This window comes from Malus sylvestris, chromosome 3 (genome assembly GCF_916048215.2).
Source record: "Malus sylvestris chromosome 3, drMalSylv7.2, whole genome shotgun sequence".
Taxonomy (NCBI): domain Eukaryota; kingdom Viridiplantae; phylum Streptophyta; class Magnoliopsida; order Rosales; family Rosaceae; genus Malus; species Malus sylvestris.
Window position 1 is genome coordinate 3,425,497 of NC_062262.1, and position 24,601 is coordinate 3,450,097.

Consider the following 24,601-nt stretch of genomic DNA (forward strand, 5'->3'; position numbering starts at 1 on the left):
GAATTCCGGATGATTGGCCTTGGAGTATCTTCCAAGGAAGATTAAAATTAAATTATAATGTAAGATAAAAATTAGAAAAAAAAAATTAAAGGAAGAAATTCCAAAAACCCTTACTCTTTGGGGCAGGTATGGTTTAGTGTTGTAAGTGGGGCTCCTAAATACTCGTAGTGGGATAGAAGAGAGTGGCACACTTCATACTAAACAGTACTACCTAAACCTTTGTTTGGATGGAGTTTAATTTTTCATTTTTCATTGAACTCTTCTTATTTTTTGAAGGATCTCTCTCAAAATTAGGATTGTTATGACCTCTTTGTCAACCCATAGTTTAAAGTTAATTTTGTGTTAACATTATAAAATATTATACCAAAAGCATAAGGTAACAAGGATTTTATAAAGAGTCTTAAGAGAGTTCGATTATCAGTTCACTATCTTTTGTGTGGTGGTTTTATGGTTTTCAAACTTTTCAAAATTCTCATACTATTCTCAGTCAGTGACTCAAAATTCCGTGAGAATTTGGAGATTCTGAAAGAACGGATTAACAGGCTTTGACGGTCAATTGCCCATGAACCAAAACTCATACAAACAGCAGTTAAACCCAAAATAATATTAATTAAAAAACCTAACAATATCTATAAAAATATAACAATTATAATTCTCTTTCTATAACAATTTGGTGACTTGAAAGACCGAAGGCCTGCCTAACTGCTGCAGAATTTGTGAAGTCCTCTCTCTCTCTTAGCTCTTCTGGGTTTGTTTCTCTGCTCCTTTCCTTGGCTATTTTTCAACTCTAATCTTTTTTTTTGAGCTGTAATCTGATGACATCATTAGCTGGCTGGAAGCCACTGAATTTCCTTGTTTTCTTTCCCCTCTTAGAGTTCTTGATTATATTGAGGTCAGGATTTTCAGGACTTATAATTACCCAAAACAAGATCATGATCAAAGTAGCCTAATTTTGCTTCTCAGCTAAGCTAACCTTTTCACATTTATATTTGCATATATATATATATATATAAAATCTCAATCTCCTAGTAGGGTTCCGCATACTCACATCCTTAGCTTTAGCTCCTTTCTACCCAAATCTTCTTTCTTTTCTTATTCCCCAAGCACCAAAAAAAAAAAAAAAAAAAAAAAAAAAGACCTAGACCATCATTATATTCCTCACTAGCTGCGGTTTCACACTATCATTAAATTTCCGAGCTGGGTTATTTTTCTCACATGGATATCGAACACCAAGAGACTAGGTTTCCACCACTAACTGCCAGCGATCAAGAGCGAAAGCCCGCAAAGATACTGAGCCGCGAAGAGATGGAGAGCAACAATGAAGGCATGTTTGTGACGCTCAAGGTTGCAAAGCCGGAACCTTTAGGCCAAAACCCTCAAAACTTTTCTGCTGCTCCGCTGCCGGAATTTACCCGATTTTGCGAGGTCTGCTTCAAGGGTTTCAGCTCAGGTAAGGCTCTCGGAGGCCACAAAAGAATGCATGTTCAAGCTAACAGGGAATTGTTTAATCAGTCTCGCAAGAACACGATTTCATCAAAACCCAACAATTCGAAACCAAGCAATTCCAATGTTGGAAGCTCGAATGCTGGTGGGGTTTTGGGGATTGGAGGAAATAGCAGCACCATCAGCAATATGAAGCCTGTTTGTTGCGTTTGCGGCAAGAATTTTCCGTCGATGAAGTCACTTTTTGGGCATATGAGGTCGCATCCAGAGAGAGAGTGGAGGGGAATTCAGCCGCCCCCGACCGCCAAAAACAGCTCTTCTTCCACTGTGTCAGATGCTGTGCCTGATCAGAGTAATAGGAAAGCTCAGGAGGATCAGATTGAGTCTGATGAGACTTTTTTCAGGTCGAAAAGTTCGGTTCTTAATCTGTCCAAGACTCTGCCTAAATGGTCACAAACCGCAAGGAGAGGGAGGAAGAGCGGCAGCACGGGATTTGAGTCCAACTCTGACCAGTCCGTCTCCGGATTGGATTCGAGAAGTCCCAGGACTGTTGAAGAGGACGAAGAGCAGATGGAGGAAGCTGTCCATGATCTTTTGATGCTAGCTCAGGCCAATCCATTGGAAGGAGGAGGAGCTGATGAGACCATGTATGAGGTCACCAACAGCAATTTCTTGATCACCACCAATCAGGACCGAGAGGGTGGACTTCCATACCACGGACACACTGCACCCTCCACCGTGGGGTCCACAAACAAGAGGAAGGGAGCATCATCTGAGGTGAAGAGGAGTGAGAAAAAATGGTATGATGCATATGGTGGTGGGTTTGGTCAAGAAAAGTCAACGGTGAAGAATTTCTTGAAGCTTGGATTAATGGAGGAGGAAAATATTGGAAACTATAATAATATGGAGGATGAATTGTCAGACAGTCAGAATTCTGAGAGCATTGCGGTGGTGAGGAGGAAGAGGAGGAAGATGAAGTTGGTGGACTTGGAAGGAAGGCTGAGGTACAAGTGCAATCTCTGTGCGAAGTGTTTCCCGAGCCACCAAGCTCTGGGAGGACACATGTCAAGCCACAACAAGCTCAAGGGGATCACGGTGGCCCACTCATCAATGGAGGACCAGTCTGCATCCGCTGACGATCCGGCTGCTGAAGATAGGGTGCATGGTGATGAAGCAGAAAGAGTAGCACTTGATCATCTGCAGCATCACCAATGCAAAATCTGTAACAAGACCTTCCCAACAGGTCAGGCTTTGGGGGGTCACAAGAGGTGCCACTGGACTGGCCCCACTGAGCAGCAGCAGCAGCAGGTGGTGGTGGTGGGTCCTTCTGAGCAGCTACAGAAGCAGGTGGTGGTCGTGGGTCCTTCTGAGCAGCTACAGAAGCAGCTGCAAGCTCATTCCAGTCAGACTATAGTAGGTGGTCGTGGTGGAGGAAAAGTTTTGAACTTTGACCTAAATGAGCTTCCACCAATGGAGGAGGATAACCAGGAAGGTGCAGGTACAGATTATCAGTATGGTGGGGCAGCAGCAGCAGGATGTTCAACTTCTTCTTATAATTCAGTTACTAATTAGCTAGCCAGCTGAAGAATCTGAGGTTTTCTATCTTCTCCTCTCAGTCTCTGGCTATCTGATATTTTTTTAAGGGTTTTTGGATAGTTCAGTTAGTTGTTGTCCTTATAGTCTTAGATACCCTACTGCTCTTTCCAGTTTGATCAAAGTGGGGTCCATTCCCATTGGCTTTTAGGGTTAATTTTCCTCTTGTAAAAAAGCATGATGATATGGTCTTCTCAAGGTTTTGCTTTAGTGGAAGGAGATTTCCAATATCCAAATGATCCTATTGGGAGGAAGACGATGTAAAGAATCTGCAGGACTTCTGCATACATACAGTGTTTCTTTTTGGTTAAATTAGTTTCCTTACTTTCTCTTCCATTAATTTTCTTGTTAGAATTCAATTGTTTAATTCCACAAGTTTTAAGTTTCAAATTAAGCCTTTGGTAATCAAATCTCAAATGTAAGTGCTCTCCTGGACGGAGGGATATCAAATTTACAGGATTTATATCACATTAATATACAGTTGTTTATCTACACTAAAACATGTCATATATTGTCGAGATTTAAAATAAAAGATCTGAACAAAAACAAAATGATTAGAAAGCATATAATTTATTTCAAATTTATTAGTCTATTAAACATATTCCACATGATGTTTTCCAACTTTTGTAGATAATTTTCCTGCGCATTGTCAAATTCAGATCCTTTCTTTTAGTTGACTCCATTTAGATGGAATCTTGATTTTGATTTGTTTAATTGTGATGTGAGGCTAATAAGATGTAACGTTGAGTATATAGGGCCAGAACAAAGAAGTCATTTCTTTATGAAGTCAAGAGACTTCTCTACCCAGTGGAGGTTTTCCTCATCAACCCAATTTGCAAGAATCAACTTTTTTTTTCCTGTTCAATGCTTAATTTTGGTTTTAAGAAAATTAATTAAGCATATAGTTTTCTTTGTGATATTTAAGAGAAGCATCTAACAAATCTCCAAAAGCAACTTGTTAGTGTTTGGGAATTTGGTGTGTATTTCCACATAAACTATGAGGGGGGGGGTCTGTTTTGAAAAGGTCATTGTGTACTGATAGAGATGTAGATTTTTTTTTCCAAATCACCTAATTTAATTGCAAAATCAACACAGATGAAGCAACAGGTTACTAATAGTCTAATACTCTAAACATTGATTTGTCTAAGCACACAATTATTAGTTCCTCTCCAGCTTAAGCTTTTACCATCTCTTCTCACTTTGTGACCAGGTCAGCAAAAGAATAATAAGACAACAAATTAACTCAAGTGTCTAGATTCAGTTATTTAGTTTTGCAAAGGAATTGGTATATTAGTTGTGTATATGGTAACTTGTATTTTTCACATTAGCATTGTACGTAAAACGTAATACCTTATAATGGAATAACCTTCTTAGGGCTGGTTTGGTATTGTTGTGCTTTGAAAAAAAGCTGCTGTGAGAATAAGCGGCTGTGAAATAAATCAGCAGAGTGTTTGGTAAACTTTTTTGTAAAAGTGCTTTTGGAAAAAAAAAAAGCAGTCTGATAGTGGGTCTTTTCATTAAAGGAGCACTGTAGCTCCGTATGCTTTGAAAAAAAGCCAGTTTTCCAAAGCTGCAAATAGCAGCTTCAGCTTTTTCCTTTGATTTCAGCTTATTCTCACAGCAGCTTCCAAAATAAGCCTTTTTTTTTTAATTTACCAAACACCTAAAACCCTCACAACTTTTTTTCATGGGTGCTTTTTTTTTAAGCACCTCACTCCCAAACCACCCCTTAAAGTCATAAAAGATTCTGGACTGGTTATGTATTAGAATAAACTTCATATTGTAATAAGTTATAATTTTTCTTGACCTTATGTTAAGGAAACACACCTCTACATAGTTATAAGTGTCACTGAGTACAAAATATGCAACAAAATTAAATCCTTGGTGCGTCCAAGGAATCCTATTTAGGAAATACATCATTCATTAAGGATAAATAAGTCAATAAATAATATTTCAATTATGTATTAGAATAAACTCCATATTGTAATAAGTTTAATTTTTCTTGGTCTCATCTTAAGGAAACACGCTTTCACATAACAAAAATATGCCAGGAATCCTATTTAAGAAATACAACATTCATTAATGATAAATAAAGCAATAAACAATAATTTAAACTACACCTCTATTAAGCAATAATCTCCTTAAAATTATAAAATTGGTTATATTTCAACCGTATAACTTTATAGATGTTTTACTGTATATAATTTCATAAGTTTTATGTCATCATGCCCCCGAAATTTCTTTCCCCAAACAATATCGAAAGATACAATGTTATAATGTTTGCATGCTGGTAAATTTAAAGCAGTAATATTAGGTTGATTTTGGTCAAATTCTGTAGTTTAAATTCACGATTAAACAATATAAACATCTATCACGCAAAAGAATGCTAAATCCCATAGCTAGTTATTTGTGTGTAGTACTCATAATTCATTTGCGTTGAAGGATGCTTTGTATTTAGGGTAGAAGAAAATAGAAAGGATATGACTCAACTGTTTTATTGACGATTTCTTGTGATCTCAAACTTTCTATACTATCATTTTTAACTTTTATATCCCTTGGCACTTTTCTCACGCCAATTGCCTAACAAACATGTACCACCCTACCATTGTAACGTGCGCTTTCGTGCCTTTATGTCGTTGGTACTAGGATACACTCACACGCATATTTTATTAACTTTGGATTAATTAATTGTTAATTATAAGAAAATAATATTTAAAGCGAAATCATGCACATGGTTCTTTTCATACCTTGTTTTGGACTTTTGGTGTGATTCTGTACTTTGTTTCAACTTACAGAAGGTGGTGTTCATATCTTAAAATGGCTTATATGTCACTATAATTAATAAAGATGAATTCACTTTGGAACATTTATACAATATACCTTGAAAGTCACGAATTGGTCCAACATTAGTGGTTGCTAATTATGCAGCTCTAGTATTTTCTTTTTTTCTCTTAAACAAGAATCAACTGATGGCTTCGTCACTGCAATCCACCATGTTGGGGGCCGGAAAAACTCACAGTGACGTTTCATCCTCCTCCTGACCATCATCATGTGATTCACCAACGTCAAGAATCGAACTCAGGAAGTGTCGTGCGGAATACGAACCTGAAATTCGTCTTCAACCATCGAGCCACACCGTGATGGTTGCATAGTATTTTCGAAATTGACACTTTTTCACAATTACTACAAATGACTAGAGAGTAATGCTATTCATACCATGTTTTTGTATCATATTTGCATACCACATTAGGTGACATTTGATGTGGATAGCCACAACATTTGAATTAATGAGATTTTTAAATTTAGTTCATTATTTAATAAACTAATAATTAAGAAAAACTAGTTAATTAAATGATGATTATGGTATACGACGAGTTTTTCTCCTTCCTTTCTTTGGGTTTTGCAAATTTTTCAAAGGCTAAATGTACAAAATGGTCCATGAGATTTGCACAATCAATAGAAATGGTCTTTGAGATTGAAAATCAATAGAAATGGTCCCTGAGATTGTCCACCATCCATGATTTTGGCCATTTTGTTAAAAACTATTTGGGCAATTTTCAAAGCTTCGTAACTCAATCGTTTGTTAACCACATTTGACCCATAATATATCAAAATGAAGATAAGAAAGTGTATAATAAGATTATACCTATTTGAAAGCCCAATGGTTGCCGAAGATGGCCGGAAAATAACCTGAAAGGTGACTAGTCCGTGGGAAAACTGAAAAACTCGCCAGAAACTGGGTAAATTTTAAACGTTCATAACTTCTTCAATACTCAACTAAATCGAGTGATTCAAAAATAAAAATCATACTTCTAAATGAGACGAAGAGAATGGTACCTTTTTCTATGGCTAACTCTCTGTTGTTTGGCCGGAAAACGGCTCAAAAGTGGGTAACTTGAAAATGGTTAGCCACTTTCGAGCCATTTTCCGGAAAAACCACGAAGAGTTAACCATAAAAAAAAAAAAGATACCATTCTCTTCGTCTCGTCGAGAAGTATGATTTTCATTTTTGAATCACTTGATTTTGTTGAGTATTGAAGAAGTTATGAACGTTTAAATTTATCCAGTTTCAAGCGAATTTTTCAGTTTTCCCTCGGACCAAACACTTTTCAGGCTATTTTCCGGCCATCTCCGGCAACCATTGGGCTTCCAAATAGGTATAATCTTGTTTTACACTTTCCTATCTTTATTATGATATATTATGGGTCGAATTTGGTTAAGAAACGATTGAGTTATGAAACTTTGAAAATTGTCCAAAGAGTTTTTAATGAAATGACCAAAATCCTGGATGGTGGATAATCTCAGGGACCATTTCTATTGATTTTCAATTTCAGGGACCATTTATATTGATTATGCAAATCTCATTGACCATTTTATATATTTAACCTTTTTCAAATGATGTGAATGTCCACGTCAGATGCTACCTAAGGTGATATAGAAATGTGTAAAAACATGGTATGAAACTTACGAGAAACACATCGTATTATTTGTCCACGTCCACCTAAAGTTTATAATATAATACGATGTATAAAGTTTTTTACTGGTAAATTTTTTTGTAAAATGTGGTATAAAAACATGGTATGAAACTTACAAGATACACATCGCATTAATTGTCTTCAAACTCAAAAGAAACTTACGAGAGTGACAATATTTGCTTGGTCTTCGAATGGAACGGGAACAAAAATGAGTTAGAAAAAGGGAAATATATACAAACGACAATAGTTATAAACTTTTAATCAAAGCAATGATATATCAGAGGCAGAGGCATAAGACCTAGAGGAAACTTAGCTATGTTAAGTACACGACTTATTGTCTATATTGCGGCAGAAAGATGCTTAAGTACTAGAGTGCTGGATTTGATACCGTCATGGTCGAGTAAACTATGCCCTAACTAGACTTAGTGTAAGTATAATACAATAGAGATTAACTGCGGAATTTGTGTCCTTGGAAACATCTAAATCTAACCAAAGGCACTGCCTGTATCATGCGTTATATATCATTGCTTGTACATTGCACTTCTTCTTCAATTCTAATTTGCCTATGATCAATAAAAGTTTATAATATAATACGATGTATACAGTTTTTTACTGTTAGATTTTTTTGTAAAATGTTCGATGAACAAAATTTGACGACCATGTGTATCTTGTACACAAAAGCATACAATTTTCACCGGTTAGTAAATCTTGTAGAAATCACAGTTTCTAAATATCTCTCTTATATTAATTCTTTGTTAAAAGTTACAATGGTATGGCAGTGTATATATAGACAATATACTGCTCTTACAATTACAATTATACCCTTGTCTAATCTGTCTATTTACATAAGAAACCTAAGAAACTTTTAACAAACATCTAACTAATTTTACTTGATCCTTTACACCCCCTCAAGCTGAACTTGGATGCATCAAAAGGACCAAGAGAAAGCTTGGATTGCAAGTATAGAAATCGGGATTTAGACAGAGATTTGGTATGAATGTTGGCTAACTGATCTTGAGAGCACACATACTGAACTTTGAGAAGATTGGCAAGGACCAACTCTCGAATATAATGGTAATCAAGTTCTATATGCTTGGTGCGAGCATGGAAAACCGGATTGGAAGCAAGAGATATGGCAGACAGGTTGTCACACCAGAGAGAAGGAACATGAGGAAGGTGAAGACCAAGATCCTTGAACACTTTACAAATCCATGTGATTTCAGCTGCTGTGTGGGCTAACGACCTGTATTCGGCTTCAGTGGAGGAACGAGCAACCGTTGGTTGCTTCTTAGCACTCCAGCTGATAAGATTGGATCCCAGAAATATACAATATCCACTAGTAGAGCGTCGATCAAAAGGACAGCCGGCCCAATCAGCATCCGAATAGGCAGTAAGATGAATATCACCTTTCTTGAACCACAAACCATGGCTGACTGTGGCTTTCAGAAATCTGAGAATGCGTTTAGCTGCTTGAAGATGTGGTTCACGGGGAGCATGCATAAATTGACAGACCTGATTGACAACAAAAGATAAATCAGGTCGTGTCCAAGTTAAGTATTGCAAGGCACCTACAATGGATTTGTACTCGTGTGGATCAGGTAACAAGGAACCTGTGTGATCAAGTTGGACTGACACAAGAGGTGTAAGACAGGGTTTAGCACCAGCCATGTTTGTCTTGTGAAGCAGGTTAAGGATATACTTGCTTTGATGTAGGAAAAGACCAGCAGAGGATCTCTGAACCTCAAGACCCAAAAAATAATGCAAGGGGCCTAAGTCCTTCACAGGAAAAATAGTACTGAGTTGCTGAATGAAACTGTGACAAGCAGTAGGATTTGGACCGGTGACAAGAATGTCATCGACATACACCAAGACAATAATGGGGACATGTGTTTGAATCACAAACAAAGAAGCATCAGATTGTGATTGATGGAATCCTAAGGACTTCAGAACTACAAAGAGTTTGTCAAACCAGGCCCGATGAGCTTGTTTCAATCCATACAAGGATTTTCGAAGTTTGCAGACATGATGAGGATAATTGGGATCACTGAAACCGGGGGGTTGCTGCATATAGACATCTTCTTGAAGGTCTCCGTGCAGAAAAGCATTACTGATATCCAATTGGTTGAGAAACCAATCATATTGAACCGCAAGAGATAGAAGAATGCGAATGGTGACTGGTTTGGCAACTGGACTAAACGTTTCCTTGTAATCCAAACCAGCTTGCTGATGAAAGCCTTTGGCCACAAGCCTAGCTTTGTATCGATCTATAGTGCCATCCGGATGTTTCTTAACCCGAAACACCCACTTACAGCCAACAATATTATGATGAGATTGAAACGGAACGAGAGACCAAGTGCCCGTGGATTGCAGGGCATTATACTCATCCTGCATAGCAGATCTCCAATGGGCATGTTTGGAGGCCTGAAGATAAGTAGAGGGAATAACATCAACAGTGTTAGGTAAAGAATGGTTGGTGGCTGAGTAGGCTTTGGGTTTAGAGATACCAGCTTTAGATCGTGTGATCATATGATGGATATTAGTGGGAGGAGGGGAGAGTGGATATAAGGGGACTGAAGAGGGCACATGAGAGGGATGCACTTGAGAATGCAGTAGAGGTACAGGAGAATGTGTGCTAGAGGGATTAATCAAAGGAGCAGGTGATGAACTCAAAGGAGCAGGGGAAGAAGGAGCAAGGATAGGAAATTGCAGGTTGACACAAGGATTTACTTGGGAAGTATCAGCAAAGGAATGAGGGGGAAGAACAGTGGCAGAGGATAGAGTATGGAATGGAAAAGTGGTCTCATCAAATAATACATGCCGAGAGATATAAACACGTTGGGTAAGTGGATCAAGACAGCGATACCCCTTGTGCTGAAGACTGTACCCAAGAAATACACAGGATTTACTCTTACTATCCAACTTGGATGTCGTATAGGGTTTGAGCCAGGGATAACAACCACAGCCAAAAACTCGAAGGCGAGAATAATCTGGAGAAGTGAAGAAGAGGAGTTCCCAAGGAGATTGCAATAGACCACCAAGTGGAAGTCGATTAATGAGATAGATAGCAGTAGAAAAAGCTTCAACCCAAAACATATGAGGCACTTGAAATTGCACTAAGAGTGTACGAGCAGTTTCAACCAAATGGCGATGTTTCCTTTCAACGTATCCATTTTGCTCAGGAGTATGAGGGCAACTAAATTGTTGTAAAATGCCATGAAGTTTAAGAAAATGCTGAAACTGATGACTTGTAAACTCACCCCCTGAATCAGATCGAACAACCTTGATTTTATTACCAATAGTGTTCTCTACATAGGATTTGAACTCCACAAAGGTTGAAAATACAGAAGACTTAGACTTTAAGGGAAAATACCAACTATACTTGTTGTAATCATCAACAATAAGCAAGTAATATCTATAGCCACTGACGGATACAACAGGAGACGGCCCCCAGACATCACAATGCAACAATTCAAGACTGGTCGAAGATGCAGATGGAGTAGTACCAAAGGGAAGCTTGTGATTCTTTGCCAAAGCACAGTCTTTGCAAAAGAAGTCTGGAGACGATCTGCCTTGGACAACAACTTTATTCGTAGACAGAACTTTCCGAAAGATAACAGAAGAGGGGTGACCAAGTCTGCTGTGCCAAATGCGAACATTAGTAGAACTACTTACGAGTGCAGTAGGAGAGGTAGGAGCTTTGGAGGAAGAAGAGCCTTGAAGAGGAAAGAATCCACCTCTAACTGGGCCCCGCAAAAGCGTCATCCCCGTAAAACGATCCTTGACAGAGGATCCATGAATGTCAAGAGTCAATGAACAATCATTATCTTTGATAAACTGATAGGCAGAGAGTAGACTGTATTTCATATGAGGCACATAAAGAACATTGTGTAATTGAAAAGAAGAAGCAGGAGTATGCAAAGTAGATGTGCCAGTATGAGCAATAGACAGACCTTTACCATCTCCGATGTACACCTTGTCTTCACCATGGTAGGGAGTTGGAGATTGAATATTGGCGATATCATTTGTAATGTGAGAGGTAGCACCCGAATCTATGAGCCAAGAATTGGAGGACTTCGCAGTGTAATGAGCACACATGGCAGCAAGTTTAGCTGGGGGAAACTTGCCTGAGATTTCTGGATTCATTCTGTCGAAGCAATCAAGAGCTTCATGGCTAGTAGAACCACAAATTTGACAGGGAGTTTTGTGACCTGAAGGAGAGGCATGACAGTTGAATCCAGAATTATAAGAACCACGAGAGAAACCAGAGTTGGAGTTGCTACGATTAAAACCACGATTGGAGCCTCGATTGGAACCACGGGTGTAGCCTCGATTAGAACCACGATTGTAGCTTCGGTTAGAATTATACCGAAAGGAATTATGAAGTGGTGATGCTCCAGGAGTCTGAGCAGCAAGAGCTTGCGGTGGTGTGGGAAGTAGAGGCGGTTGGCCTTGCACAGAAAAGGCATGAAAAGGCTCAGAGGAAGAGATTTTCTTACGACGCTCCATGGATAACTCCTTAGTGAGCAACAAGCCATGTAATTCATCCAAAGAAGTAGACGAAAGACGAAGTAAGATAGAATCAGTAAACGATTCAAAATCATCAGAGAGACCAGCAAGAGTTGCAGCAATGAGATCACGATCAGTGAGAGATCACGATCAGTGAGAGATACACCAGCAGCAGTGAGAGAATCGGAGATCTCCTTGATTTTTTGAAGATAGTCAGACATGGACTGAGAACCTTTCTGAATATTTTGAAGCTTCGAACGCAATTGATGAATGTGTGCATTCGAGACACCACCAAAACGCTGCTCAAGTTTGAGCCAGAGATCACGAGCGGAAGAGACACCGACTGTGAACGGAATGATTTCCTCAAAGAGCGTTGAATTGAACCAGATAAGCAGATTCTGATATTTCTCATACCATTGCTCAAAAGCAGGATTAAGAGAGCGATCAGGAAGAAAGGGAGATGGACAAGGCTCAGTGCCATCAACAATCCCAAGGAGCTTGTAGCGACGAAGAATCGGAGCAAACAAAGCACGCCATGGCAGATAATTGGATCGCCGGAGCTTGATCGGAACCATGCTGCCAATGTTCTGGATCGTGAGAGAATTATACATCTGAGAGGAATTGAGATTTGGGGAAGAAGAATTAGGGTTTGAAGAATTAGGGTTGGGAGGAGGCACCGACTCAATTGGAGATGAGGATGCAAAGGGAGACGCCATTAAGATTCAAGAAAAAGAAGTCGAGAACCTGAATCGGAGTAGAAGAACAACGCAATCAATTTCACCGGAGAAGAAGATCAGAGAGGAGCAGAAGAAAATGGCAGGATCGAAGAAGCCGTGAGGCGATTTGGCGATGGTACCATGTAGAAATCACAGTTTCTAAATATCTCTCTTATATTAATTCTTTGTTAAAAGTTACAATGGTATGGCAGTGTATATATAGACAATATACTGCTCTTACAATTACAATTATACCCTTGTCTAATCTGTCTATTTACATAAGAAACCTAACAAACTTTTAACAAACATCTAACTAATTATACCCTTGTCTAATCTGTCTATATACTGCTCTTACAATTACAATTATAGCAGCAGGGTAAATGTGTGTTATGATTTTACCGGTTCAGTTGTGCATTTGTGCCGGACTACGCTGTTTTAACTTTGCGGCTCTTGGCACCGGACCCGTCTTTAAAACGGTTCAAATCACACTGGAAGGGTGTCGATGCAGTTAAAAGACTTGGAGATGTTCTTACCATTGTTGTTGTTGCTGTTACGCCGGTTCTTTAGCTTCAGTTATGACTGTAATCAACTTGGTACTTTCGTAATTTTTATGTGTGTATATTTGGTCGTACAAACTGAGATTCATCTGTGGACTGCGCGACCGTGGGGAAGTGGATCGTGAAGAGCACGGATGACTCATGTAACACGTACGAAATGGATACATGTGAGGCCAAGTCTTGTCTCGTTCTGCCCAGAAGTGCTTTTTAGAGAAGCATCTCCAAAGGAGTCTCGAGTGAGGAGGCGTTATGTCAGCTTTTGGCAATACTAATCGTGTGTATTTTCGATATGTCACTACTAATTAAGCCATCATTTGGTTTTTTATTACAACTCAATTGTTGCTAATTTACATTATTTACTGACGGAGTTGATTGCAAATATTAAATCTGGTGTTTCAATATACCAACAAAAGCATACTTTTTGGAAATATTCGAATTAACACAAAAGAAAATTTTCATTTCACTCACTATTCATGATCCATAACAAACTATGGTTTTAATCATCGTAGACTGAATTTTCTTCGATGTATAACCATGTGTATCTTGTACCTTGTTACTATTAAACCCTATGGTTTTAATCATCATAGGCTGGATTTTCTTCGCGAAAATCCAAAACTGCTCGGCCCACTGCTGATCGTCGTTCAAAACGGACAAGGATTGTCTGACCTTCACTTCCGGTGCCCTTCTCGTGTCCTCCTGTTTTGTGTGGCCACGGTTAAGCCACGTCAACATTTTATATTATTTTTTTATAGATATAATAAGACAAAAATGAATAGTAATATAAAATGTTGACGTGGTTTAACCGTGACCACACAAACAGGAGGGCACGGAAAGAGCACCGGAAGTGGAGGGCAGACGATCCTTGTCCGTTCAAAACCAAAGACATTGAATCAGTTGCAGTCAAAAACAACTTTATGTCTTTCTCATTAATCTTTCTTTCGGATGAACTGATCCATCGTCCAATACCTGGCATCTCACAATCTATTGACACGACATTGAAAAAACGACTGTCGTTGACAATACAACCGAGCTCGATGCTCATACAAATAGGGGCGAGTCAAGTTATCATTGAGCTCAAGACATTTGCCATCAAAACCAACAATCCGTCATGCGACTTTTGTTGGATACATTTGACTGGAGTTCTCATTAGATTGTTCTGCAACATCTAATCTCTCGAGCTTCCGGGTGGCGGCCGTGTATATAATAACATTAGCACTTTCATCATCATGTTTGAATTTTGAATGCAACTATTGGTGAAGACGATTTGATCAAGGCGAGAAGATTTGGTCAAGGGCGAGAGGCTGAATAACTTCAATGATAATATTGATGCTTCATGGTTTTACAATACATAAGCATACAAGCTGAGTTCCATAAGGAAGACTATGTACACACAAATTTCAATTACAACAACAACAAAGCTTTTTCTCACTAAATGGGATCGGCTATATGAATTCTAGAATGTCATTGCGCTCGGTTCTGACCACACAACATGCAACTTACAGGTGATGCCCTAGCTTTAACGCGATTTCGTTCTAGATTCATTTTTATAAGGATTCAACGTAACCTAGGAGTGCTGACTGTCGACTACCTGACGTCCTCCCCCTCCTTTACACACAGATCTCAATTAAATATACAAAATCAACTCCTACCTAAAACAGGACTCCCAAAATCTCCCAGAATCTCCTATAATATTTAGGAATAATGTCCCAACATGCACTCGTCTTGGTCTGGTCTTTTGTTAAGCAAAGCCAAGCCGGATGGGTGCCAGAAGACCTTAAATTATGTCTTAAACATCGTCAAGGAACATCCGTTACAAGTGATTCGACGTTCCTTAAATTTCGACTCATAAAACAATCCACCAAACAAAATTGACAACGCGAAAATTACAGTTACGGAATGTACAATACGCTATAAGCACTTATATATAAGCAATCGTTTTGAGATGCTTTTGTTCCTATGAAAGCAAAAATTACAACACTGTTGCATAAAAACGGAAACAGAAAAACAAATGAGGAAGAAAAGGGTTCTACACGATAAAAGATCAAATTTAACCTTCCAGTATTTGCCTAAGGAGGTTGAGAATACACAAAAACAACATGGCGTTGCTACTCTCGTGCTCAGGTGGGTACAGCCACCCCTTGATGGGATGACTGCGAGTGAAAAAACAAGATCGCCAAGCCCAGCAATATTAACTGAATAAAAAGACAAGAAGTAATCTTACAAAACCTCTTCTGGATGGTGAAAACCTCTTCGGTCTCTAAAATATCTCCGGATAATTTTCCCAACTCCATTGTTCGTTCCTTTAGCTTTGCGGCCCTAATTTCTACTTCTCCAAGCTTGTTCAGCATCTGTGCTTGTTCTCCGGCTACTGCTTCTTGCTCATCAAGCAGTGCGATTTGGCCACCTGCAGCAAACTTCAACCTCTGTGTGGAACTTTTAATAGCAATGAACTCAACCTGAGCTTCAATCACTTGCCTAAACACGCCATCAAGTTCAGTCTCTAGCTCTCGACTTTTTTCTTCCTCTAAACCTACGGTACTACCTGAATCTTCTTTTGCAGACTTGCTAACGTTAATCATATCTTCAAGTTCAGCAACCCTGGATTCTTTCACCTCCAGTATAGCTCTCGTCTCGTCCAGCTTGCTTTCCAAAAGCTTCACATTTTGTTTCAAACTCAAGACCTGAGATTCCAAGGACTTTGAAGAACTTTGTCCAATCTTATCAGAACCCAAATGGTCAGATAAGTTAGATTCATTGATTCCCGGATCACTTGAATAGATATTGGCAGGTATACTACCACCAATAGAATCCGCTGACAAAGTTTCCTTCCCAATCTCCCCAAATTTCTGAACCTCTGCATGAACACACATGACTCCGTTAATTTGATGTCCAAAAACAGCCATAACAATATAGCAGAACCCCCAAAAAAGGAAAACACAATCAAAATTCATATTTCAGACAAAGCAGTCAAAAATAGCTTCAGCAGGAAACAAACCATCGCTAATAAGAAACACAGACAGCAATAAGTTAAGAAGGGAAATAAACCAAAACTACTTTGAAAAGCAAAGCGCAGCCCATTAATCAAAGTCTCAATATGCAGACCACACTAAAGGGGAATATTTTTGCTCACCACACTAAAGTGATGTGATGCTCATGACCCTATTGATTACCGTTGGATGAGTTTGATTTAATCTATCTACTACACAAATCTCGAAATTTAAACTAATCTAACGGTATTTAATGGGGTGGTAAGTATTACCACCACTTTAGGGTGGTGAGCCAAAATGCACTCGTAGGAAGGGGTAAAACAATGAACCCACAAGAAATAAAAGGAAAATGATACAATAACCAAGACGGATGGAGCAAAAAGCAAACAATACTAGTTTCTCGAACCAAGCCTTTAGTGTAAAAGAGGGAAAGAGAAACAGTAAGTGCCATTACACCAAGACTTCTGAGTATAAAAAAGAATGCAAGACAAGACAATAACTTCAATGATGATACAACGAGTTATGGTAACATCTGGGCTTCTCAAAATGTTTATGTATCAACCAGAAAGATTCACCAAATATATTACCCACGAGGCACATAAGATGGGAGGTATTTCACAAACCCTTATTAAGATCCCCTAAACATGTGAAAATTGAACAAACTTGCACTTGTAAAAGTACAAACTTACACTTATAAAAGTACAAACTTAGAAGAAGATTAGCATATGGCTGCCATGGAGACTCTCCCACCCATTGATTACATTGTTTGCAGACTACTCTAGTCAAGAGGTCCTTCAGACTACTCTAAAAATGACCAAAAACTTTGCTTGCAGAACTCCTAAATCTATACTTGGACTTTTACAAAATAAAATTGACATGTTTAGCACAGACCACAGTTTTGCACGATCAGGTTTTTCAAAATAATCTTTCTATGATTTTAATAGTTATTCTACTGGTTCCTACCCTATCCTGATCATCACAGGAAGTAGTAGCTGAACAAAAAATTCTAATTAGGCAATGAACAATATGGGGGATTCATCAAATTTATTAGAACACCAACACGTTAAACATATGGAAAGCAGCAATACAAGACAAAAACACCAACTTTATTTCGTAATTATTTATATTTCAGCAGTTTTAGGCAAACCTTTAGCCAGTGCTTCTTGTACAGACTGGAGATTACGGATAGCCTCAACCAGTGGATCTTGATCTGTCAAGGACCTATGATCCTTATTCTTTCCTCCCTTAGCCATCCACGGCAAGTCCGTCGGAAAGTCACCCTGAGAAAAATCTTCAACATCTCCCAAATTCTCTTTGCTATAACCAGTTTGAGCTTCTTCACTGTATTGTGGTTCACTTGCATGAACTTCATCACTGTCTTCTCCATCATGACTCATTGATCTTCCACTTTGCTTCCTGTTACTAGTCAAAATTGGACTCTGCATAAAGAAAAAGTTGGAGCTTCTTGAGTCAGATTCCATGCTGGAATAAGAGTTTTCCTTCTCAACTGTGCCCCTGTCTCCTCTATGCTTCTTACTACTTTCAGCTCGTGTCTTTCCCTGTTGAGCTTTTTGAGCTGAATTGCTCACACTCCTCCTGCTAGTACTCTTCATCTTGTTCTTATCCCACGCATGCCCAAATGCTGCAGGGAGCTCAAACTTGGCCTTTGGAACACTGGCAGCTGTTGAAGACTTGCTACTCCGATCCTCACTGTTGTCAGAATCTGCGGCAGCAGCAAATGCAGAACCCACAGCAAACCTAGAATCCGAACTTGAACCAGGAATGGCAAAGCTATCAGCAACTCCCACATTTCTCAACCTATTCACGGATCCAACAGAAACATCACTATTATTATGCCTGATCTCAATGGGCGAATTCTTTGGCTTAACTGGGTTTCCATTACCGGACAAACCCCGCTTCAAAACTTTACTAGAATCATCAACTGCATTGTCATTATCGTCCTTGGCAAAATTTCTCTTAATTCTTTTCCACTTTCTTAAGCCGCGCCCTTTGACGGTTGGAGGTGACCCCCCAACGGGAGATTTGGCTGCCGGAGGACTCGAATTCACTGCCTGTTCAGTGCCACCATCATTATCTCTACTATCTGCTACATTTCCAATCTCATTACCACATGACCCGTTGTTCCTAATCGAATTACTACTACCGTCATCGCCATCAGCAGCAGCAAAATCGGAAACTGCTTGTGGGTTTACTACATCATCTTCCACAGATTCATTTTCCAAATCCATAACATAGAACAATTTAGGGCTTTTCCCTCACCCCCAATTCAATCAGATCAAGAACAACTATCATTCCAACCCAGACCCAAAATCTAGCATTACAAAAAACTGAAATTAAATTTCGATCATGAACCGGCAGAGCAATTAAATCCTGAATAATTGAAAATTCAGAAAAATAAAAAAACGAAACGACGAATTCAAAATTTGGGATTTTGGGGAATTGGGAAACTTACCGTTGGAATTAACTGCCTGAAGCCTAGAAGAAGACGCAGGTAGAAGATAAATTCGATGGGCATTGGAAACCCTAAATTGTGATCGGATTTGCTATCTTATAGCGATGAAAAGTTAATTAGGAAAATTTAATTCGACTAATTATTAATTAACGGGAAAAAATGATAAAGGGGGGGATTAAATAAGGGTGGAGGGAACGTGGGGGACACTGAGCATGGCCACATGCACGAGGGGTGGGCCCACCCTCCACCGCACACCATTGGCCACCGCTGGCCATCTGATGGATCGGCTTCTTCTTGTATTTGTTTGGTAATTTTGTTTTATGTTTGTTTCTACTCTAAAACTTCGTCTCAAACAAAGATCTTATAGTTCAAGTGGTTATGAACGTTTGATTTGGACTTGAAGTTCTAAGTTGGAGTTTCTCCTCATTTATTATGGCTTCATTTAGCATTACAAACATGGATTAAGTTGGTATTATAGTAGTTTGGATTAAACTATAGCATTTGTTTAAGAAAATTATTTAGAAATGATTTTAATATAGCTGAAAGTGCTTTTGGTGAAATATTTTTAATACCAATCTTAAGCAAAAATGCAAGTGAATCTCGAAAAAATACCTAAAGTTCTTCTTTTAAGAAGAACATAACTGATGTTTATTACATAAAACACTTCAAATGCTTTTGGAATCCAAAAACATTTTCTCTAAAAAAATTTTTAATTATTTTAAAAGTATTTTCAAACGAGCTCGTAGATATATAAAATCGAATTGCTAGCCACACGTAATCACTCTCTCTTTCTACTCGAGTTCGAATATCTTCTTTAATAAATTATATCAGTTTTGAATCATTGTCCTCCATTAAAGATGATTTTAGAATGTTAATAATTTATAATCTTTCTCAGTTTTATTTGAGTGAACTGTTATGCTCAGGATTGTATTTTCCATTCAATGACTGCAGAATCAAATGAACCGTGATTCGTGCATATCATCAATCTAAGGGTTTGGGTACCAAATATAATATATTGTCATTAATTTAGTTGTAGTAATAAAAGGTGAACTTGTCGATCTAAACAGCTGCAAATGCGTCGTCATTCAAATCCACATTTGGTTAAATTTTCATTTTCAGTATACTCAAAACACGATGGTGCTATGTTACTGTAAGTGGAGGGAAGTTTTTTCAAGTGTCTATCCACTTGTATATGACATATGTGCCCGTGTCTCAGGCACTGGAGCTTCTAAAGGTGTGCACTAACGTACTCGAAGAAGTAGAGAAATCCTTCGTATTCCCAAATCCAAGACCGGTGCCACGGCTTTCTCTGCTGGAAGAACAAGCTGCAAAGCAACCAAGGGGTGGACGAATGCGTGTGGCAAGACGTGACGACGCTGTTGAAGGCTTAGGCGACATTGCTGGAGACGAGGGCGAAATTGCTGCTTTGAGGCGGGCATTTCGACAGCGACGAAGAGCTGTGCGGGACTTGTAGCAGCATCAGAGCAGTGATGCTTTGGCATAACCATGCCCAGACATTGGCAGCCCGAGAAACTTTGGCAAAGTTAGTGAGACTGAGAAGCAAGATTTAATGAAATGAAAATCTCTGTTGCTTTGGACACAAGCAATCCTTCGTTCTATGAGGAACTCAGTTTTGTTAACACTTGTAATCAAATCTTAGTTTAGTTTGTAATATCAGCAATTTAGTAGACCTTATAACTTCTTCAAGTAAGAGAATAAGAGCACAGAAATTTGGCAGTTTTTTTTTTCCCTTCAATTTTGCACAATAAAATTTCATTTTTTACAGGCGATTTTATACTTTAAACTAAATAAACCGCAAAAAAAAGCTCGAGTGCGTATGAATGAATGCATTTACATATTAGAGAATACATTTGCTCTAGCCAAACAAGCATTAAAATCAAGGGTCCCATTTTGATAGATAAAGCAATAAAAGGTTTGCCAGGTGTGAAGTGACATGGTCCATAACATGTGTTATGGTTAGGGTGACAAGGACCTTTCTTCTATCACTTAAAATAGACTGCATACACACTTAAGTGCAATTCAGTACAACTAAATCAAGGTAATATTTGAGCATGAACATAGAAATTCGGAATTGGTTAGATCAGTTGGTCGGAGCAGTGTTTTTGGTTACTTTTTATCTGAATTCAAATTTTCTCCTTGTGAGTTAGAGTAAAAAGGCGACCACGAGCCAACAAGGCTCTCCACTTTATGAGAGTTAGGTTATGAATGTTTATCGTAGGCAGCCTTAACCTTGTTTTGCAAAGAGACTGTTTTCACGACTCGAACCCGTAGTCTTTTGGTTACAAAAAAGCAACAATTCTGTTACGCTAAGATTCGCCCTCGAATGATTTAGCGACACAAGTGAAAATGAAATCAAATGTTTTCATTCCATGAAAATAGAATCCACAAATCAATGTTACAAAGGGAAACGCAGTCCATTGTCAATTACATATTTACACACACAAATCAATCCAACCCAACACACCAAAATCCAAAAAACCACCCCAAAAAAATTCAAAAATATTAAATTAAAATAAATTAAAACGACAAACATTTCTTTGTCGCTTGTTTTGAAGTCACACAAAATTACACACCAAACCCGAATTAAAAAAAAAACAAATAATTGAATTATCAGACTGATGAAGATGTGGGCCCAATCAATCCCTGAGAAGCAGCTTCATTCTCGTTGAGAAACAAGCCTTCTGTGTTCCGAAGCAGCCCGTGGACCCCACACAACACAAGCCCAACTCCGAGGCCCAATGTAACGTTCACAAGCCCACTGCTCGCCCAAGCAACCAAACCAGAAACAACCACCAGGCCCGCCATCACGGCCCAATCGCTGACGTGGTGACCCCACACATCAAGTGGGTCCTCCCTAAAAACATAGATCACCAGCCACAACCCCACGACGGCCGCCGTCGCCAAAAGTCATCTGGGGCTCCCGATGAGGGATAGCGCCCCGCATGATCCGATGAATAACAAGTAATTGACCCGGAAGTGGTTGGCGTTGGTCTGGATACGGGTCAGGGCGGAGGATAAGGAGTCGGGTCGGGAGATCGAGGAGGCGAATTCGGACGAAGGGCGGCGGCGGGAAACGGCGTCGTTGAGATTTTTGATGGATCGGGTGATGGCGTCGGAGCCCGAGACGGAAATGGGTATGCTGGTATAGGTTGTTGCTGTGACGGAGTGTGACTGTGGCTTTGACGGCGACATTTTTTGGAGTGGGAGTTTGAATGTTTGACTCGTCAACCTACCCTTCAACTCTGTGAAGTCCGTGTGACTGGGATTTTATTCCATCCGGATCCAAATTGCTGAGATCTTATGAATTCTTATATTTTAATTATTTATCGTATAGTTAAAAATTATTTAATTTTTTTATTTAAAGTTGAACATAAATACTCGATAAAAATTGATAGTACGATATATGAACGGTTAAAATATGAGGATCGGGAGACGATCCTCTTCCCGTGAGGCTGTGACAGTCTCTGTCAGTTTGATTGGTTGGTGAGTGGGATTGTGTAGGACAGACAGGGAAGATGAAGACTTGGGTTGGTTTGTTGAGTTTCCCTACTTTGTAGTAAAATGTAAAAGATGTTGTGTACATTGTGACATTTTACAATTACTTAGGCTCCTTAGATCATCTCCAACTCTTAGGCTAAAAATCAAATTTTTTAGTCTAGAAAATTTGGCTTTTAGCCCAGAAACATCTTTTCTGCTCCAACCCTTCTACCCTAAAATTTTAGCCAGAAATTATTAAAGAATGAACTTAGGCTAATTTTTTTCTTAAATCAATTAAAAAAATATATATGTAGATTATTGTAAATTAATTTTATGAACATTTTAATGTAAAAAAATTTAAATTCCGATAAACATTTGACATTTAGCCCGGGGGGAAAGCTGGGGGGTATTTGGCCTAGAAATAACATTTGGCATTTAGCCTAAAATTTTAACATGGGTTGAAGAGTGTTTGGGGGGGTAATTTGACTTTTAGCCCAGGTTTGGAGATAGTCTTAAAAGAAAGGCAATTCTATTTTTTTTAAATGGAAATTAATTGTAGGATTCACTTTGCATCGAATATTAACGATTCGAACCGTTTATTATGTAAGTCTCGATTTATAGATCATTCTTATAAAAATTCAATTCAATTCGAAATCATTTGCTTATTTAATTATCATAATAAATTTTCAAAATTTGTTAGATAACAAAATGTTCGTCAATATTTGTTAGCTTTTGCTTAATTTAATCCGGTTTTTCTATGAATCAAACCGAACTCTTTTCAGTAATCCTGTATGTTGGTTTTGTGGGCCATCTTTGTTGCTTCCAATCTGTCGAAACATGGATCCATGATGATGATGATGCCTTTTGATAATTTTTCACCTTCTTTTTCCTTCTTATTTTCAAGTCACTAATGAGGATTTGGTATTTTGGCACAAAAAAGAAATTTAAATACCTCAAATATTTCTAATTTGGTTAATATTTTGTAAGGATAATCTATGAAGTGCAACTTAAAAAATTTACTGTTCGGATCGTTAAAATTCGATGGAGTGTGAGACACACAACTAATCTCTATTTTTATAAAAAAAAAATCTTCCCTTAAAGGCCTCCTACAATTACTAACCTCCGATTGTAAGTAAGTTTATCTCTTGATGAATGTTTACTATCATGATGTTGCTCAAGATAAAAGATTGTATTTCTTCTTCAAATAAACTTTAAATTTTGGGTGTGCAGGTTATACTGCTATGAGATGTTACAAATTTAAGTGTTGTTATAAGTGTAAACTATAAGGTTGTTATTCATGAACTTATGATATAATATCACTAAAACGATACACATATTATAACATTAGTGGATTTATAACATTACATGACAATTTGATTGCCACACTGAATAAATTTTTCAGTTGATTGAACTAAATGATCATTGTTATTCGCGAGCTAAGACACCATAAATTTGTATCTCAAGTGATAAAAAAACATTTACGCTTATGTATGTTATCCTAAATTCGATTCTCATCAATAAAAAAATAAGCATATTAATCAACACTTAAGTAATAATCCAATCATCAATCTTCATGTTATTTAGTTTATAAAATTTAGTTTCTCTAGCATTATCTAATGACCCTAATAAAATTATTTCTAGTAAAAGTGACAGCGTGTATGAGGTGTGTTAACAAAAATAGTCCTTAATCGACCCTAACCAAAGTAATTTTATGAAGTTGGTCATTCGGATTTCTCTTCCTAAACAAAGTTATCCCGAATGACCAATCATGTTTTCTTAAATCTTTAATTAGTGCATAGAAAAATCAAGTTTCTTTCTTTCTTTAATCAAACGACCAACTTTCTCGTCAAGTATAAAATTTAAAAACATTCGCATACATGCAATTACCTACAAACTAGATGCATTAGAATTAATTTTTAAGAAGAAAAACCTGTATGACCAACTTCTTCGTAAAGAAAAATTTTTTTAAATGAAACTTTGGTTACATGGATTCACTTACAAACTCGTGGAATCAAGTTTTCAACGTTCAAGTGATGCTTCTATAAAAAATATAAAAAAAGTCCAAGTAATGCTTTTGAGAGGGCTTAGTAGTAAGAATAAAGTGACAAGAAGAAAGATAAAGAATGTCCCACAACCCACAATTTAAACAAGCAGAACCATTGTCTTTGTAAAGAGTGTAATGAGAAGTTGTCCAGCTTTCACCATGCAAAATTCACATCCCCGCCTTCCATCCATTTGCCTTCCTAACTATCCCCTACTTTTTAATCTAAACACATAAAAACAATGGCTTAACTTATGTTGTTGTGAAAGAAAACAAAAGTGTTCAGTTCTCTCATATATGAGCAGTATTTTA

General features: G+C 38.1%; 2 protein-coding genes and 1 pseudogene across 3 annotated transcripts; 1 reads left to right on the top strand and 2 right to left on the bottom strand.

Annotated features, from left to right (window-relative positions):
- Positions 1–667: 667 nt before the first annotated feature.
- LOC126616639 (uncharacterized) lies at positions 668–3,348 on the top strand. The gene has a single exon (XM_050284708.1). It carries the CDS (start codon positions 1,216–1,218, stop codon positions 3,013–3,015), a length of 1,800 nt encoding a protein of 599 aa, XP_050140665.1. The 5' UTR covers positions 668–1,215; the 3' UTR covers positions 3,016–3,348.
- Positions 3,349–15,179: 11,831 nt separating this feature from the next.
- Positions 15,180–18,905, bottom strand: LOC126616640 (WPP domain-interacting protein 2-like). 2 transcript variants are annotated; one of them, XM_050284709.1, is made up of 3 exons: positions 18,751–18,905; positions 17,425–18,609; positions 15,180–16,144 (listed from the first exon to the last, which is right to left on the bottom strand). In XM_050284709.1, exons 2-3 carry the CDS (start codon positions 18,524–18,526, stop codon positions 15,408–15,410), a joined length of 1,839 nt encoding a protein of 612 aa, XP_050140666.1. In that variant the 5' UTR covers positions 18,527–18,609; positions 18,751–18,905; the 3' UTR covers positions 15,180–15,407. The 2 variants fall into 2 exon arrangements, with proteins under 2 accessions (XP_050140666.1, XP_050140667.1); XM_050284710.1 differs by having other exon boundaries at positions 17,425–18,668; positions 18,751–18,897.
- A 2,213-nt stretch (positions 18,906–21,118) lies between these two features.
- Positions 21,119–22,042, bottom strand: LOC126616641 (PRA1 family protein G2-like; annotated as a pseudogene).
- Positions 22,043–24,601: the final 2,559 nt, after the last annotated feature.

Coding starts and splice junctions, on each gene's coding strand:
- LOC126616639 (XM_050284708.1), top strand. CDS start 1,216: ATGGATATCGAACACCAAGAGACTAGGTTTCCACCACTAACTGCCAGC.
- LOC126616640 (XM_050284709.1), bottom strand. CDS start 18,526: ATGGATTTGGAAAATGAATCTGTGGAAGATGATGTAGTAAACCCACAA. Junction 16,145..17,424: donor ACAAGAAGCACTGGCTAAAG/GTTTGCCTAAAA, acceptor GTGTTCATGCAG/AGGTTCAGAAATTTGGGGAG.